General features: G+C 36.3%; 2 protein-coding genes across 31 annotated transcripts in view; both read right to left on the reverse strand.

The window, feature by feature from the left end:
- Positions 1 to 8,079, reverse strand: part of LOC134822296 (cilia- and flagella-associated protein 44-like) — a 120,081-nt gene extending 112,002 nt beyond the window's left edge. For all 9 annotated transcript variants that reach the window (XM_063833227.1, XM_063833226.1, XM_063833225.1 and 6 more), the window contains exon 1: positions 8,059 to 8,079. The gene's annotated coding sequence lies outside the window, so the exon portion shown is untranslated. The remainder of the gene's footprint in view (positions 1 to 8,058) is intronic.
- The window catches only part of LOC134822298 (pericentriolar material 1 protein-like), a 75,049-nt gene extending 62,519 nt beyond the window's left edge, over positions 1 to 12,530 (reverse strand). For all 22 annotated transcript variants that reach the window (XM_063833252.1, XM_063833243.1, XM_063833258.1 and 19 more), the window contains exon 1: positions 12,382 to 12,530. In XM_063833252.1, the coding sequence (XP_063689322.1) occupies positions 12,382 to 12,511 (130 nt within the window). In that variant the 5' untranslated portion in view covers positions 12,512 to 12,530. The remainder of the gene's footprint in view (positions 1 to 12,381) is intronic.
- Between the last annotated feature and the right edge of the window lie 3,993 nt (positions 12,531 to 16,523).

Consider the following 16,523-nt stretch of genomic DNA (forward strand, 5'->3'; position numbering starts at 1 on the left):
ATCTATTCAATCAACTTCAATCAACTTCAATCGACTTCAATCAATCTTTTTATCTACAACCAAACAACCTAACCAACTCAACCAACTCAACATCATGAACGATTCATTGGAAACATTTTTCGGCAAATTATTGATGGAATGTGATACAAAATGTAAAAACTGTTCAGATCTTGAAACTCGCGTGAAGTTTCTGGAGCGTAAAGTGTTCATTTTAGAGGAGATTGTTCAAACCTCACAAACAATAGCAGAGATTAATGAAACTATTTCGCCTCAAAGTGGAAACCAATCAATTGCTCAATACAAGTGTTTCGATGTATCAGTGCAAACGGACTCCAGCAACAATAACATTCAGTATGACAATGAATGTGAGGTACCAGAATCATTTTTGTTGATTGATGATGATGGCTATGTAGAAGCACCTCTATCAATTATTTCTAACAACATAGACATTTCAACCAGCGAGATTACAGACACTGGCTCAGTTATTCCAAGAAGTGGTGAATATTATGCAGGATTAGATTTAACACCTGTGTCAAGTTCAGACCTTACTACAGACTATGAAATCCCTGATATCGCCATCACACCTGTTGAACTTATTGAACAGGCACCATTCAGCAAATTTTCTGTTGAAATCTTATTTGAGGAATTAAAGTTCAGCCACCACTTCCATAACAGGAAATCAGTCTACTTTGGGAAACATCCTTACGTGTACAGTGGAGGAATGCATGACCCAAAGAAGATCCCCCAGGGATCTTACATGGCAAGTATATGTTCCTTTCTAGATGAGCTATTCCCAGAATACAACTACAACAGTGTTCTGGTCAATCTCTATGAATCTGGAGAGGAACATATGCCTGCTCATAGTGACAATGAAGAATTTATTGAAGAAGATTCGTACATTGTAACAGTGTCCCTTGGTGCTTCCAGGATGATGCAGTTGACTGAAATCAAAACAGGACAAGTGGTGACTTCCCTAATTTTAGAACATGGAGATGTATGTCTTATGTCCAAAAAGTCCCAACATCAATTCAACCATGAACTATGTCCCGATCCACTATGCACAGACAAAAGGATCAGTTTAACTTTTAGACTTATCAAACCAGTTGTCTGCAGTCAACCAAGAAAATCACCTTCTACAGCTAGTGGATATGTACCCTACAACGAAAGTGAATTTGAAGTCCACCATTCCAGAGTTCAGAGTTCAGCCAAGTCAACTGCAGCGCCTCCTTCACCTGAACAGATCCCAAGTGACCTGCCAATTGATACCATCTACATCAGCAGCAGTATGTTCAGGGACCTCAACGGAACTCTACTAAGTTCGAGGAAGCAGAAAGCTAAGGTGTTCTTCTACCCTGGAGCGAACTCTGCTCAAATGCTAAATAGGCTGTTACATGATGAGGAGTTCAAAAAACTGGACAAAAAGGATGTAAAGCGTGTTTTCATACTAACAGGCACAAACTACGTAGATTCTGTCTGTAACAATTATATTTCTATGAAAAATGCAACAGAAGGAATTGATCAAATACTTAGTATACTTTGGGGAATGTTTATTGGAGCAAGAATTTCAGTTATAAATATTTTACCTAGGAACAGTTATAACAAAAATGAAGTTATCAACGAATTAAATAGGTTTATTTCTAACACCTGCTCTAGCCATGGGTTAAATTATATAGATTTAGAACGTACCAATAGACTATTTACCAGCCGAGTTACTGGAGTAAGGAAACAGGTATTTTTCAAAAAGGGAATAGATAATGTTCACCTTAATATCAAGGGAATCGCCAGGTTGGCGAAACATTTAAAATATTTATCCCACAATGAGCAAACTTAGTCTCTCCATTCAGATTGTAGAAAGTTCTGTAGTTAAATGAGTATTTGATACTTTTATCAAAGAATCACATTTTAAATTATTAAGTCACAAATAAATCAGCATGACATAAAACTAAATGTCATGAATTTTATTTAAATTGCTTGAAGAAGAAACGTATAGATTTGTCCTCCTTTTAACTTTATTATTACCACATTCGTACCTCAATAAACGATAATCTCTCTCTTGGTCTATGTAATATACAGGGTGGCCTGACTAATCTGGCAAAAACTCTCGAACTACAGGAGCTAATATTTCGCGAAAAGCTTGACATAATTGGAATTAATGAGACAAACCTTAAATCTGATATAGACACTAGTACACTTAACTTCCCCTTAAACTTTGATTTTATAAGGTGTGATAGACCTAACGATAGAGGAAGAGGAGGGTGTGGTATATTGATCAACCAAAATGTAAACCACAAATTACTCAATTTAGATATAACTTACTCTGATATTTCTAAAATCGAAGCTATATGGATACAACTCAAGGATGCCAATCTTTACATTTGCTGCTTCTACAGATCACAAAACTTTTGTCACCTAGATACTTTCCTTGATTATATGACTGAATGTATGATGAAACTTCAAGGTAAGAAAGTAATATGGATTGGCGATGTTAATGTTAACCAAAACTCTTTATCTGATCTAGATTATAAAAAGTTAGATATAACAATGAAGCTCTTTGGAATGATACAGAATTAGAATTAGAATTAGAATCAAATTTACACAGCAATACAATAAGAATAAAAATAATTTAAGAAGCTTCAATCTGCTGTGCAGGACATTCAAGTCAGTCGAAAACTGTTAGCAGAACACCCTTCTAGGGACATAAGGATATAGTTTGTAAAACATAATGAGTAATAATTAATGAGTGATAAAATAAGATATGATTTAACAGTGAACTGTGGGCATGAAGGTAACAATTAAGATTACATAGATGCCCACTTTGGGATAACGTTAGTAATGTTATTTACAGTTATATACAGAGAAGTATAGAACAATAATAGATTGGCAATGATAAAAAATGGGAACGAATAAAGGAGATGTTTAAAGTTCTATACTTCTGGAAATACCTAGGTCATATATAACACAGGGGGCCTTTCCACCCGACAAAAACTCCAGCCCCATAAAATTTGTTTCAGTTGTCACTTAGCTAGAGTGTAGAAATAGTCGAAACTATTGTTTATTTCATAGGATGAAACTCCTTGAATTACATCTGACATAAATTTAGATTTCATACATTGTGAGAATTTTACACTACATTCTATAGTCCTTATGTTCTCTGGAATTGTATTCCAACATTTTGCACCTAAATATGTAAAGGTTTTGTGTGTTCTGGATTTGTGAATATAAAGGTTGCACCTCTCAGCATCACGTGATCCTCCGGATACATAAGAAAATTTATCTGTGAATGATGATGGTGCAGCCTCATTAAGAATTTTATACATATACGTTGACAGATGGAGTTGTCTTCTTAAGTGTAAGGGTAACCACTTCATATTTCGATATACATTTACTGATGGTTCCTGCCAATGAACATCCAGAGCAATTTTTGCTACTTTCTTGTATAATATATCAAGAGAATTAAGTTTGGTTTTGGCAGCCCTACACCATATTATATCCAGGTAGTCAAATTGGGGGAGCATAAGAGCATTTACAAACATTTTTCTATATTTCAGTGGAAGAAGATTTTTCGACCTGTATAATGCCCCTATTCTTTTAGCAATTTTTGATTTCACATAATCAATATGGTCATGAAAGTTCAATAAATTGTCTATCATGAGACCTAAATATTTTTGAGATTTAGTTTCTTCTATAAATAGGCATTCTTTTTCCAAATCCAGAGGGATTGACAACGTGTCCAGATTAAGTGATCTATCAAATACAATGAATGAAGATTTTGCAGCATTTAGTCTCAGCTTGTTGATTCTAAGCCATTCATACACAATTTTCATATCCTTAATTACATTCTCATATATGCCTCGGGAAATGTTATCAAAATATAGTGCACTGTCATCTGCAAATAAGTAAACAGTAGATTGTGTGCAATTTCTACTGAGATCATTTATGAATAAACTAAATAGAATTGGTCCTAATATGCTACCCTGTGGCACACCTGTTTTAACAGGGAGTGATGTGCTTACATTACCACGTATTTTGGTGTGTTGCTTTCTGTCCCCCAGGTAGCTTTTGAACCACTTTATGACAAAGCCATCAACTCCATAATACTTAAGTTTTTTTAATAAAATATTATGGCTTACTGTGTCAAAGGCCTTTTTGATATCTAAGAATACAATTGCAGGTTTCTTCTGTGATTCCTTAGACGTAAATATTTTATCAAACAGATTAAGCATTAAAAAAGTGGTGGAATGATCTTTTCTAAAACCATACTGATGGTTGGTAAGCAGTTTATTTGTTTCAACATACTCTGTAAGCTGTTGGTTAACAAAATATTCTATGCATTTTCCAAGTAGGGGGAGTATGGATATTGGCCGGTAGTTATTTGGATCATTAGGGTCACCAGTTTTAAGAATTGGAGTGACTGATGCAATTTTACATGCCAACGGCATTGTTCCACTTTTCATACTAAGGTTTATAATATGAGCTACTGGATCGATGATTTGGGGAATAATATACTTATATATTTTAATGGGCATGATATCGTTAATCGATTTATCTGATGGTATACTGAGTATATATTCTTTTACTTGTTCAACAGTCACCTCTTCGAATACAGAGAGTTTACACTCTGTTGGAGGCGGCATATATTCTAGGAAGTCGTCTGAATCCTTTTCCTTAATCGATTCTTGTATTATTGTACCAACTGTGGCAAAATGCAGGTTAACTCCGTTAACATTTAAGTTGCTTGGGGAAGAGCTACTTATTTTTCCAGGTAAGTTTGAAGCATGTTTGATAGTTTTCCAAATGCCTTTTAAATCGTTTTTTGCACTTTTCACAGTAAGGTCCTGAACAATATTTGTACGTCTGTTTTCTTTGGATAATTTTGTCACATAGTTTCTTTGGGGACGATAGTTATCCCACGAAGTAGAGCATTTCTTATGTAGTTCACTTTTTCTGCATTTACATATTCCATTAATACAATTACACTTGAATTTGTTTAATTGTCCTAAACACTTTTTATACTTTCTGAAGAGTATCTTCTTCTTCCGTATTTCTGCCAACAGTTCTTTAGAGGGATTACAGAGAAAGTTACTATTACATTTTATCTGTTTAGGTGGACAGTAATTATCATACGATTCCTGGATGTGATGATTAAGTCCATCTAGGGCATGGTCTACATTAGTACAGCTTAGAATATTACTGTAGTTGCTGGAGGATCCCAGAAAATAGCTTAAGGCTTTCAGATTGTTTAAGGAGTGGTCTCTGATAAGAACCTTCTGGAATTTACTAGCTTTACTTACTTTAAAGTCGAGAACACATTTGAGAGCTTGGTGATCTCCTATTCTATCATCAAGTACTTTACACTCTATGAAATTAGAGTAACAGTTAGTCATGACAACATCTATTGTGCTCTGCGTTATCCTACCATCTAAGTTTGCAACTCTAGTAATTCCTGTAACAGTCTGTATCATTCCAAAGAGCTTCATTGTTATATCTAACTTTTTATAATCTAGATCAGATAAAGAGTTTTGGTTAACATTAACATCGCCAATCCATATTACTTTCTTACCTTGAAGTTTCATCATACATTCAGTCATATAATCAAGGAAAGTATCTAGGTGACAAAAGTTTTGTGATCTGTAGAAGCAGCAAATGTAAAGATTGGCATCCTTGAGTTGTATCCATATAGCTTCGATTTTAGAAATATCAGAGTAAGTTATATCTAAATTGAGTAATTTGTGGTTTACATTTTGGTTGATCAATATACCACACCCTCCTCTTCCTCTATCGTTAGGTCTATCACACCTTATAAAATCAAAGTTTAAGGGGAAGTTAAGTGTACTAGTGTCTATATCAGATTTAAGGTTTGTCTCATTAATTCCAATTATGTCAAGCTTTTCGCGAAATATTAGCTCCTGTAGTTCAAGAGTTTTTGCCAGATTAGTCAGGCCACCCTGTATATTACATAGACCAAGAGAGAGATTATCGTTTATTGAGGTACGAATGTGGTAATAATAAAGTTAAAAGGAGGACAAATCTATACGTTTCTTCTTCAAGCAATTTAAATAAAATTCATGACATTTAGTTTTATGTCATGCTGATTTATTTGTGACTTAATAATTTAAAATGTGATTCTTTGATAAAAGTATCAAATACTCATTTAACTACAGAACTTTCTACAATCTGAATGGAGAGACTAAGTTTGCTCATTGTGGGATAAATATTTTAAATGTTTCGCCAACCTGGCGATTCCCTTGATATTAAGGTGAACATTATCTATTCCCTTTTTGAAAAATACCTGTTTCCTTACTCCAGTAACTCGGCTGGTAAATAGTCTATTATTACGTTCTAAATCTATATAATTTAACCCATGGCTAGAGCAGGTGTTAGAAATAAACCTATTTAATTCGTTGATAACTTCATTTTTGTTATAACTGTTCCTAGGTAAAATATTTATAACTGAAATTCTTGCTCCAATAAACATTCCCCAAAGTATACTAAGTATTTGATCAATTCCTTCTGTTGCATTTTTCATAGAAATATAATTGTTACAGACAGAATCTACGTAGTTTGTACCTGTTAGTATGAAAACACGCTTTACATCCTTTTTGTCCAGTTTTTTGAACTCCTCATCATGTAACAGCCTATTTAGCATTTGAGCAGAGTTCGCTCCAGGGTAGAAGAACACCTTAGCTTTCTGCTTCCTTGAACTTAGTAGAGTTCCGTTGAGGTCCCTGAACATACTGCTGCTGATGTAGATGGTATCAATTGGCAGGTCACTTGGGATCTGTTCAGGTGAAGGAGGCGCTGCAGTTGACTTGGCTGAACTCTTAACTCTGGAATGGTGGACTTCAAATTCACTTTCGTTGTAGGGTACATATCCACTAGCTGAAGAAGGTGATTTTCTTGGTTGACTGCAGACAACTGGTTTGATAAGTCTAAAAGTTAAACTGATCCTTTTGTCTGTGCATAGTGGATCGGGACATAGTTCATGGTTGAATTGATGTTGGGACTTTTTGGACATAAGACATACATCTCCATGTTCTAAAATTAGGGAAGTCACCACTTGTCCTGTTTTGATTTCAGTCAACTGCATCATCCTGGAAGCACCAAGGGACACTGTTACAATGTACGAATTTTCTTCAATAAATTCTTCATTGTCACTATGAGCAGGCATATGTTCCTCTCCAGATTCATAGAGATTGACCAGAACACTGTTGTAGTTGTATTCTGGGAATAGCTCATCTAGAAAAGAACATATACTTGCCATGTAAGATCCCTGGGGGATCTTCTTTGGGTCATGCATTCCTCCACTGTACACGTAAGGATGTTTCTCAAAGTAGACTGATTTCCTGTTATGGAAGTGGTGGCTGAACTTTAATTCCTCAAATAAGATTTCAACAGAAAATTTGCTGAATGGTGCCTGTTCAATAAGTTCAACAGGTGTGATGGCGATATCAGGGATTTCATAGTCTGTAGTAAGGTCTGAACTTGACACAGGTGTTAAATCTAATCCTGCATAATATTCACCACTTCTTGGAATAACTGAGCCAGTGTCTGTAATCTCGCTGGTTGAAATGTCTATGTTGTTAGAAATAATTGATAGAGGTGCTTCTACATAGCCATCATCATCAATCAACAAAAATGATTCTGGTACCTCACATTCATTGTCATACTGAATGTTATTGTTGCTGGAGTCCGTTTGCACTGATACATCGAAACACTTGTATTGAGCAATTGATTGGTTTCCACTTTGAGGCGAAATAGTTTCATTAATCTCTGCTATTGTTTGTGAGGTTTGAACAATCTCCTCTAAAATGAACACTTTACGCTCCAGAAACTTCACGCGAGTTTCAAGATCTGAACAGTTTGTACATTTTGTATCACATTCCATCAATAATTTGCCAAAAAATGTTTCCAATGAATCGTTCATGATGTTGAGTTGGTTGAGTTGGTTGTAGATAAATAGATTGATTGAAGTCGATTGAAGTTGATTGAAGTTGATTGAATAGATTTGATACCTCCAATTACATTACATTTTTGTCATGTTGGTCATTTTGGTCATACCTCAAATTACTTGTTATATAGTAGTGTTGAAAGTATTAAAACAGACTGTTACAGGAATTACTAGAGTTGCAAACTTAGATGGTAGGATAACGCAGAGCACAATAGATGTTGTCATGACTAACTGTTACTCTAATTTCATAGAGTGTAAAGTACTTGATGATAGAATAGGAGATCACCAAGCTCTCAAATGTGTTCTCGACTTTAAAGTAAGTAAAGCTAGTAAATTCCAGAAGGTTCTTATCAGAGACCACTCCTTAAACAATCTGAAAGCCTTAAGCTATTTTCTGGGATCCTGCAGCAACTACAGTAATATTCTAAGCTGTACTAATGTAGACCATGCCCTAGATGGACTTAATCATCACATCCAGGAATCGTATGATAATTACTGTCCACCTAAACAGATAAAATGTAATAGTAACTTTCTCTGTAATCCCTCTAAAGAACTGTTGGCAGAAATACGGAAGAAGAAGATGCTTTTCAGAAAGTATAAAAAGTGTTTAGGACAATTAAACAAATTCAAGTGTAATTGTATTAATGGAATATGTAAATGCAGAAAAAGTGAACTACATAAGAAATGCTCTACTTCGTGGGATAACTATCGTCCCCAAAGAAACTATGTGACAAAATTATCCAAAGAAAACAGACGTACAAATATTGTTCAGGACCTTACTGTGAAAAGTGCAAAAAACGATTTAAAAGGCATTTGGAAAACTATCAAACATGCTTCAAACTTACCTGGAAAAATAAGTAGCTCTTCCCCAAGCAACTTAAATGTTAACGGAGTTAACCTGCATTTTGCCACAGTTGGTACAATAATACAAGAATCGATTAAGGAAAAGGATTCAGACGACTTCCTAGAATATATGCCGCCTCCAACAGAGTGTAAACTCTCTGTATTCGAAGAGGTGACTGTTGAACAAGTAAAAGAATATATACTCAGTATACCATCAGATAAATCGATTAACGATATCATGCCCATTAAAATATATAAGTATATTATTCCCCAAATCATCGATCCAGTAGCTCATATTATAAACCTTAGTATGAAAAGTGGAACAATGCCGTTGGCATGTAAAATTGCATCAGTCACTCCAATTCTTAAAACTGGTGACCCTAATGATCCAAATAACTACCGGCCAATATCCATACTCCCCCTACTTGGAAAATGCATAGAATATTTTGTTAACCAACAGCTTACAGAGTATGTTGAAACAAATAAACTGCTTACCAACCATCAGTATGGTTTTAGAAAAGATCATTCCACCACTTTTCTAATGCTTAATCTATTTGATAAAATATTTACGTCTAAGGAATCACAGAAGAAACCTGCAATTGTATTCTTAGATATCAAAAAGGCCTTTGACACAGTAAGCCATAATATTTTATTAAAAAAACTTAAGTATTATGGAGTTGATGGCTTTGTCATAAAGTGGTTCAAAAGCTACCTTGGGGACAGAAAGCAACACACCAAAATACGTGGTAATGTAAGCACATCACTCCCTGTTAAAACAGGTGTGCCACAGGGTAGCATATTAGGACCAATTCTATTTAGTTTATTCATAAATGATCTCAGTAGAAATTGCACACAATCTACTGTTTACTTATTTGCAGATGATAGTGCACTATATTTTGATAACATTTCCCGAGGCATATATGAGAATGTAATTAAGGATATGAAAATTGTGTATGAATGGCTTAGAATCAACAAGCTAAGACTAAATGCTGCAAAATCTTCATTCATTGTATTTGATAGATCACCTAATCTGGACACGTTGACAATCCCTCTGGATTTGGAAAAAGAATGCCTATTTATAGAAGAAACTAAATCTCAAAAATATTTAGGTCTCATGATAGACAATTTATTGAACTTTCAAGACCATATTGATTATGTGAAATCAAAAATTGCTAAAAGAATAGGGGCATTATACAGGTCGAAAAATCTTCTTCCACTGAAATATAGAAAAAAGTTTGTAAATGCTCTTATGCTCCCCCAATTTGACTACCTGGATATAATATGGTGTAGGGCTGCCAAAACCAAACTTAATTCTCTTGATATATTATACAAGAAAGTAGCAAAAATTGCTCTGGATGTACATTGGCAGGAACCATCAGTAAATGTATATCGAAATATGAAGTGGTTACCCTTACACTTAAGAAGACAACTCCATCTATCAACGTATATGTATAAAATCCTTAATGAGGCTGCACCATCATCATTCACAGATAAATTTTCTTATGTATCCGGAGGATCACGTGATGCTGAGAGGTGCAACCTTTATATTCACAAATCCAGAACACACAAAACCTTTACATATTTAGGTGCAAAATGTTGGAATACAATTCCAGAGAACATAAGGACTATAGAATGTAGTGTAAAATTCTCACAATGTATGAAATCTAAATTTATGTCAGATGTAATTCAAGGAGTCTCATCCTATGAAATAAACAATAGTTTCGACTATTTCTACACTCTAGCTATGTGACAACTGAAACAAATTTTATGGTGCTGGAGTTTTTGTCGGGTGGAAAGGCCCCCTGCGTTATATATGACCTAGGTTTTTCCAGAAGTATAGAACTTTAAACATCTCCTTTATTCGTTCCCATTTTTTATCATTGCCAATCTATTATTGTTCTATACTTCTCTGTATATAACTGTAAATAACATTACTAACGTAATCCCAAAGTGGGCATCTATGTAATCTTAATTGTTACCTTCATGCCCACAGTTCACTGTTAAATCATATCTTATTTTATCACTCATTAATTTATTACTCATTATGTTTTACATACTATATCCTTATGTCCCTAGAAGGGTGTTCTGATAACAGTTTTCGACTGACTTGAATGTCCTGCACAGCAGATTGAAGCTTCTTAAATTATTTTTATTCTTATTGTATTGCTGTGTAAATTTGATTCTAATTCTAATAATTCTAATTCTAATCCAACCTATATCCATTTATTCACATTTGTAACTCAGGTTAAATCTACACTCAACGTCCCAAGTGTTGAGTCATTTGATAGATTATGTCATTTTACCAATTTCATTCAGCACAAATTTCCTTTTTTATTTATCACAATTCTTTCATACGTAAAAACTTCAATTTGAACAGATCTATCAAATGAGACGATGAGGGACCTGACATTTACCGAAATGATTCAAATGTGTAATTCATATATTTTCAGTGAAGCAGGGTTCGGGAACTAAAGCATATTTGTTGGATTGTTTGACCATTGACTAGCGATGACCGATAAATTCGAACGATAAATTCGCTCCCTTATAGTGTCCTTTAATAAAATTTTCGACTACAGCGGATTTCAACGCGCGGTGTTATGCTGTATGCTACGTCAGAATTTCACAACTAGCTCACATTTACCCTCATGACGCTATATACCTATATATATTTATAACTTTGGTTGTGATTGAAATTTTTTGATGCGGTAAAAAGTATCGTTTTGGGGCTATATGATGAAGAGAAATTAAAACATAACTGATGTTTAAAATTTCCTCGAACAAAGCTTTCGACTAGCGGCGGGTTTCTAGTAGCATTATATGTAGGGGTTCTGGTTGAATTATATCACTTCTGAGAGGTTTTAGAATTTAGAGATCGATTCTGTAAATTTCTCAATTTTCCGATTTTTCCGATTCCGATTTTGGCCTCATCAACCCTCATATCGGACATCGGGTTGGACCCCCCCCCCCCCCCCCCCCCCCCAGCTATTTGCCAGTGATTTAGTCTTATGGGAACCTACGCACGGTAGAGCACAGCAAGGCCGACCAAGGCAAAGCTACTTGTCTATGTTACTGAAGGAAGTTGGGACAAACTCTAAAGAGGAACTGCGAACCCTCATGCGGGACAGGGATATATGGAGGGGGTTATCTGGCGTAGATCGGACTTAGCTCCGACATAGTCTAGTAGTAGTAGTAGTTAATGAACGGACATTAAAATGAACGCTTGAACTCAAAGGCATTAAAAACCATAAAAGTAGTAGTATACAGAAAAATCGATATACCTTACGAGACATATATTTAAAAGGTACAAAATACGGTGGTTTTCCGAAATTTAGGTCACCATAATTTTTGGGGTGCGAAATGAGTAGGTTTCGGTCCCAAATCAATTAGGTCACCGGGATTTCGTACCTTTTAAATATGTCTTGTAAGGTATTCAGATAGTTTTTGAATTCTGAAGTAAAGTAAAACTAGAAAGTAATTTGATTTCCAGTATTTTGCCCCCAAGTACGAAGTATTTTTATGTTATTCAGTAGTATTATTATTGTATTGCTGTGTAAATTTGATTCTAATTCTATTTTTAATTTATTCAGTACCTCTCAGGAGGGATGGGAATATGTCTTGAAGCAGTCCAAGATCATGGTCAGATATAGGGATGTTGCTCTGCTGATGATCATGTAGGGCCTGCCTAATGCGCTCCTCGTCTGAGCACGGTCTTTGAGTCATTTGCTAAATAGCTTAAAGAAAGCAAAGAGGTTAGTCACAGGTTAACAGTAGTCAATAAGCAAGGTTTAGAGTCGATTATTTAATTCAAATGAAAACATGGAGCTAGGTTGATGAACAATGTAATGAACATAGTGAAAGGGCTTTCTTTATCTTGTATATAATACAGTTTTAGCCGTAAATCGAAAATCAGTACAGCCAATGCTGTATCATATTTAGTGGTGCTAAATTTAAGGGGGCCTGGGGTGGTGAATTTAAATTTAGACTAAAGTTATTTTTCAGTAGCTGAGGTTGTCAATGAATGGACAAATAACTTAACCTGGTCAGCAGGCTCACTTCTTATTGACGTTAAATCAGCATCCAGGAGCATGCGCATTGCTGGAAAAATTGTTTAAAAATTGTTTTGTGTTGGTCAAAAATTCTATCGTGCCACGTTTTCAGAAGCTGTGGAGTTAAATCACATTTTTTTATTCAAATACAATCCAATAATTTTTTCAGTAGCACCTGCCTTTAGCTTTGTAACAAAGGAGGTTCAGTAAGGTTCTGAAGTTTGTGATGTGAGATATTCACTACAATAACTATAACTACAGGACAAATTCTTCATTTTAAATTAATATCTATATTCTATACCCTGCAACTCATACAACAAATCATAGCGAAAGACAATTATGGTTCACAATGCAAATAATAATGGGCATAATTTTAATTTTTCTAAGTATAGGTCGTAAAGGTTAACAATATGTAGCCAGACTCTTTTACCAATCACTTAGAATACTTTTGAAAGTACTTAACTTTACTTTAATTCACTTTAAGTATAAGTAAAGAGGACAGCAAACTGAAAAACGTTATTGTGATCTTATTTCTTCGTGCAAAATCACAGTTGCCCTGGTTAGAGTAACTTTTGTTTTGTTGGTTAATAACCTACGAGTATCACTTCAAAATCAAGCAATTTGCTGTCCATTGTTAATCATTGATGGACTAAGATACTTACGCTATTGTGATTTTCACGGAGAAATACGTCAATAGCTGATAGCGTTTTTGAGCTTTTTATTCTCTTTCAAAAGTATTACATGTGAATTGTATAGTATCTAAAGTGCATATGGTATGAATGTGAACTCCACATCAATGAGAATACATGAAACATAGTATAATTAGTTATCGAATTGCACATCGAAAAGATGACCAAACACAGCGAAAATGAGTTTTAAATTGCAACAATAACATTCAAAACTATTAAGGTACTTTGCGTGAAAATATGACAGTATTTGTGTTAAAATATGACAGTATTTGTGTGAAAATATGACAGAGTTTTCTATGGCGCTCGATTTTAATACTATGGTGTAGATTTCGAAAATATGCGCGGCGCGCCTAAAATTTTTCTTTCCATTTAAAATAAAACTTTGTGGCCAAAATCATATTTATTTGTCCATTTACCATTGTCATACGTTGTATGACTCGCCGCGCACGGGTGCGCGGCTCCCCTGTATCGTTGAAACCCCTGTATCGTTATAACTCTAATCTCTATAGTGAGGCAACAGTGGTGGTTACCACGTGATACAAATATATACTACTGCCCTATCAGTGTGTGTATAAAATGAGTCTATTTTGCGCGCGCGACGCCAGTTATGTGTTAATTAATTACAGGCATAGCAACCAGTTTTCGGTGCTTGACGACTGATACACACGGATCAATCATCAATTTAATTGTTATTTTTGTAAAAGGAAGCTTAATAAATTACCGAGTGATAAAATTTAGCAAGTCAAACAAAATAAAATTATGATATCAGCTGATAAACTCGTGGCTGATTATTTAACAGTTAATCGACACTGAATGGTAAATATGGTGTCCGAATTGCACTGATTTTAGCCTTGAATCACGTAGTGACCCCCACTGTCGCAGCACTATAGAGTTTCAACTATACAGGGGAGCCGCGCACCCATGCGCGGCGGGTCATACAACGTATGACAATTCTAGCCCGAGTAGTGTTCGAAAGGCCGGCGCCCTGTTTTGACATACAGCTCTTGAGCCGGTATTCATTTTTTCTCTGAGCTAGCTAGTGTGTTTCAATTTATTGTTGGTGTTTTGTTTGTGTTTGTTTGTCCGTAGTAGGAATTTACTGTTTGTTTGAAGACTGGGCGCGGTAATGTCCCAAAGGGTTTGTAATTAACATCATGGATGCTGACTAGGAGGACTTCGCCGCTTCGACACGCCGCGCAAACTTGCATAATATACTGCATACTTGCTTCGCATCGAATCATTCTCAATATGCAATAGATTGACATTTGACACCGTCAATCAACAATTTTCGCTAAAAATGTTACACAGCGCTTGTTCGCCGCGCGTGCTTTTTTCGCGCAAATTTTTAGTTTTTGGCCTAATTCTTTCTCATTTTCAATTATTATCACATATATATAATAGTTATTATGGTATAATCGTAATCAGCTCATTGAGACGAAACTTTTAGTATTATTAAAAGCGCTTATGTGTTATGATCGCTTTTCTACCGCTTTTCCTTATACCACCCATGGCCTGGTTGGCAGGAATTAGAAAACGCTTATAAGCACTTTTTCAATGCTGCACCTAACTTGGTCGGAACGGGGTAGCGCCCGGAATTTAAAAGCGCTTATAAGCACCTTTTCAATGCTGCCCCTTACCCGGTCGGAACGCTCCTACTAAATCGCTCGCCCAAATTTTAAGAAAATTCTTGTGAGAAGGCCCTTTGGGTATGAAAGTTATCTGAATCAGTGTATTTTTGGACGCTGATTCCGAATCACCCCCCATGACGTAGGGTTAAAATACTTCCCTGGAGAGTTATTGGTAAAAAACCGTTTTGGTCATGTGACAGGCTAGTAAAATACTAATTCGATTGTTTAGGGCTCGGCTTAGAGTTAGGGTTGTGGTAAGGGTTACCGGTTATGGTTAGCTTCGGGGTTATGATTAGGGTTAGGGTTGGGATAAGGGTTTCCGGTTTATGTAAAACCGTTTTGTACGGCTGCAAAACCATAAAAACCAAATGCCAAAGTCACGTGACATTTTTGGGCGAGCGAATTAGTAAGAGCCCGGTCGGAACGGGGGAGTGCCCGGAATTAAAAAGGCGCTAATAAGCGATTTCTCAATTCCCTTAACCTGGTCGGAACTGGAAATCAGAGTGCCCGCTTATAAGTGCTTTTCTGTGCAACCTGGGGTGCACCGGCAAAGTTTGTCATACGTTGTATGACCCGCCGCGCACGAGTGCGCGGCTCCCCCTGTATCGTCGAAACTCTACACTATAGTGAAGCGACAGTGGGGGTCACCACGTGATACAAGGCAGAGTCAGGATTAAAAAGCGCTTATGATTGCTTTTCTACCGCTTTTCCTATCACCCATGGCCTGGTTGGCAATAATTATAAAGCGCTTATAAGCGCTTTTTCAATGCTGCCACTAACCTGGTCGGAACGGGGGAGTGCCCGGAATTAAAAAGCGCTTATAAGCGCTTTTTCAATGCTGCCCCTAACCTGGTCGGAACTGGAAATCAGAGTGCCCGCTTATAAGTGCTTTTCAATTTCTGAGCAACCTGGGGTGCACCGGCAGAGTCAGGATTTAAAAGCGCTTATGATCGCTTTTCTACTGCTTTTCCTATCACCCATGGCCTGGTTGGCAAGAATTAGAAAGCGCTTATAAGCACTTTTTCAATGCTGCCCCTAACCTGGTCGGAACGCGAACGGGGGAGTGCCCGGAATTAAAAAGCGCTTTCTCAATTCCCCTCAACCTGGTCGGAACTAGACTGGAGAGTGCCCACTCGTATGTGCTTTTCTGAGCAACCTGGAGTGCACCGGCAGAGTCAGGATTTAAAAGCGCTTATAGGCGCTTATGATCGCTTATCTACCGCTTTTCCCATCACCCATGGGCTGGTTGGCAGGAATTAGAAAGTGCTTATAATAAGCGTTTTTCAATGCTGCCCCTAACCTGGTCGGAACGGGGGAGTACCTGAAATTAGAAAGCGCTTATAAGGGAGAGTGCCAGGAATTAAAAAGC

This window comes from Bolinopsis microptera, chromosome 10 (genome assembly GCF_026151205.1).
Source record: "Bolinopsis microptera isolate Bmic1 chromosome 10, MBARI_Bmic_1.0, whole genome shotgun sequence".
NCBI lineage: Eukaryota > Metazoa > Ctenophora > Tentaculata > Lobata > Bolinopsidae > Bolinopsis > Bolinopsis microptera.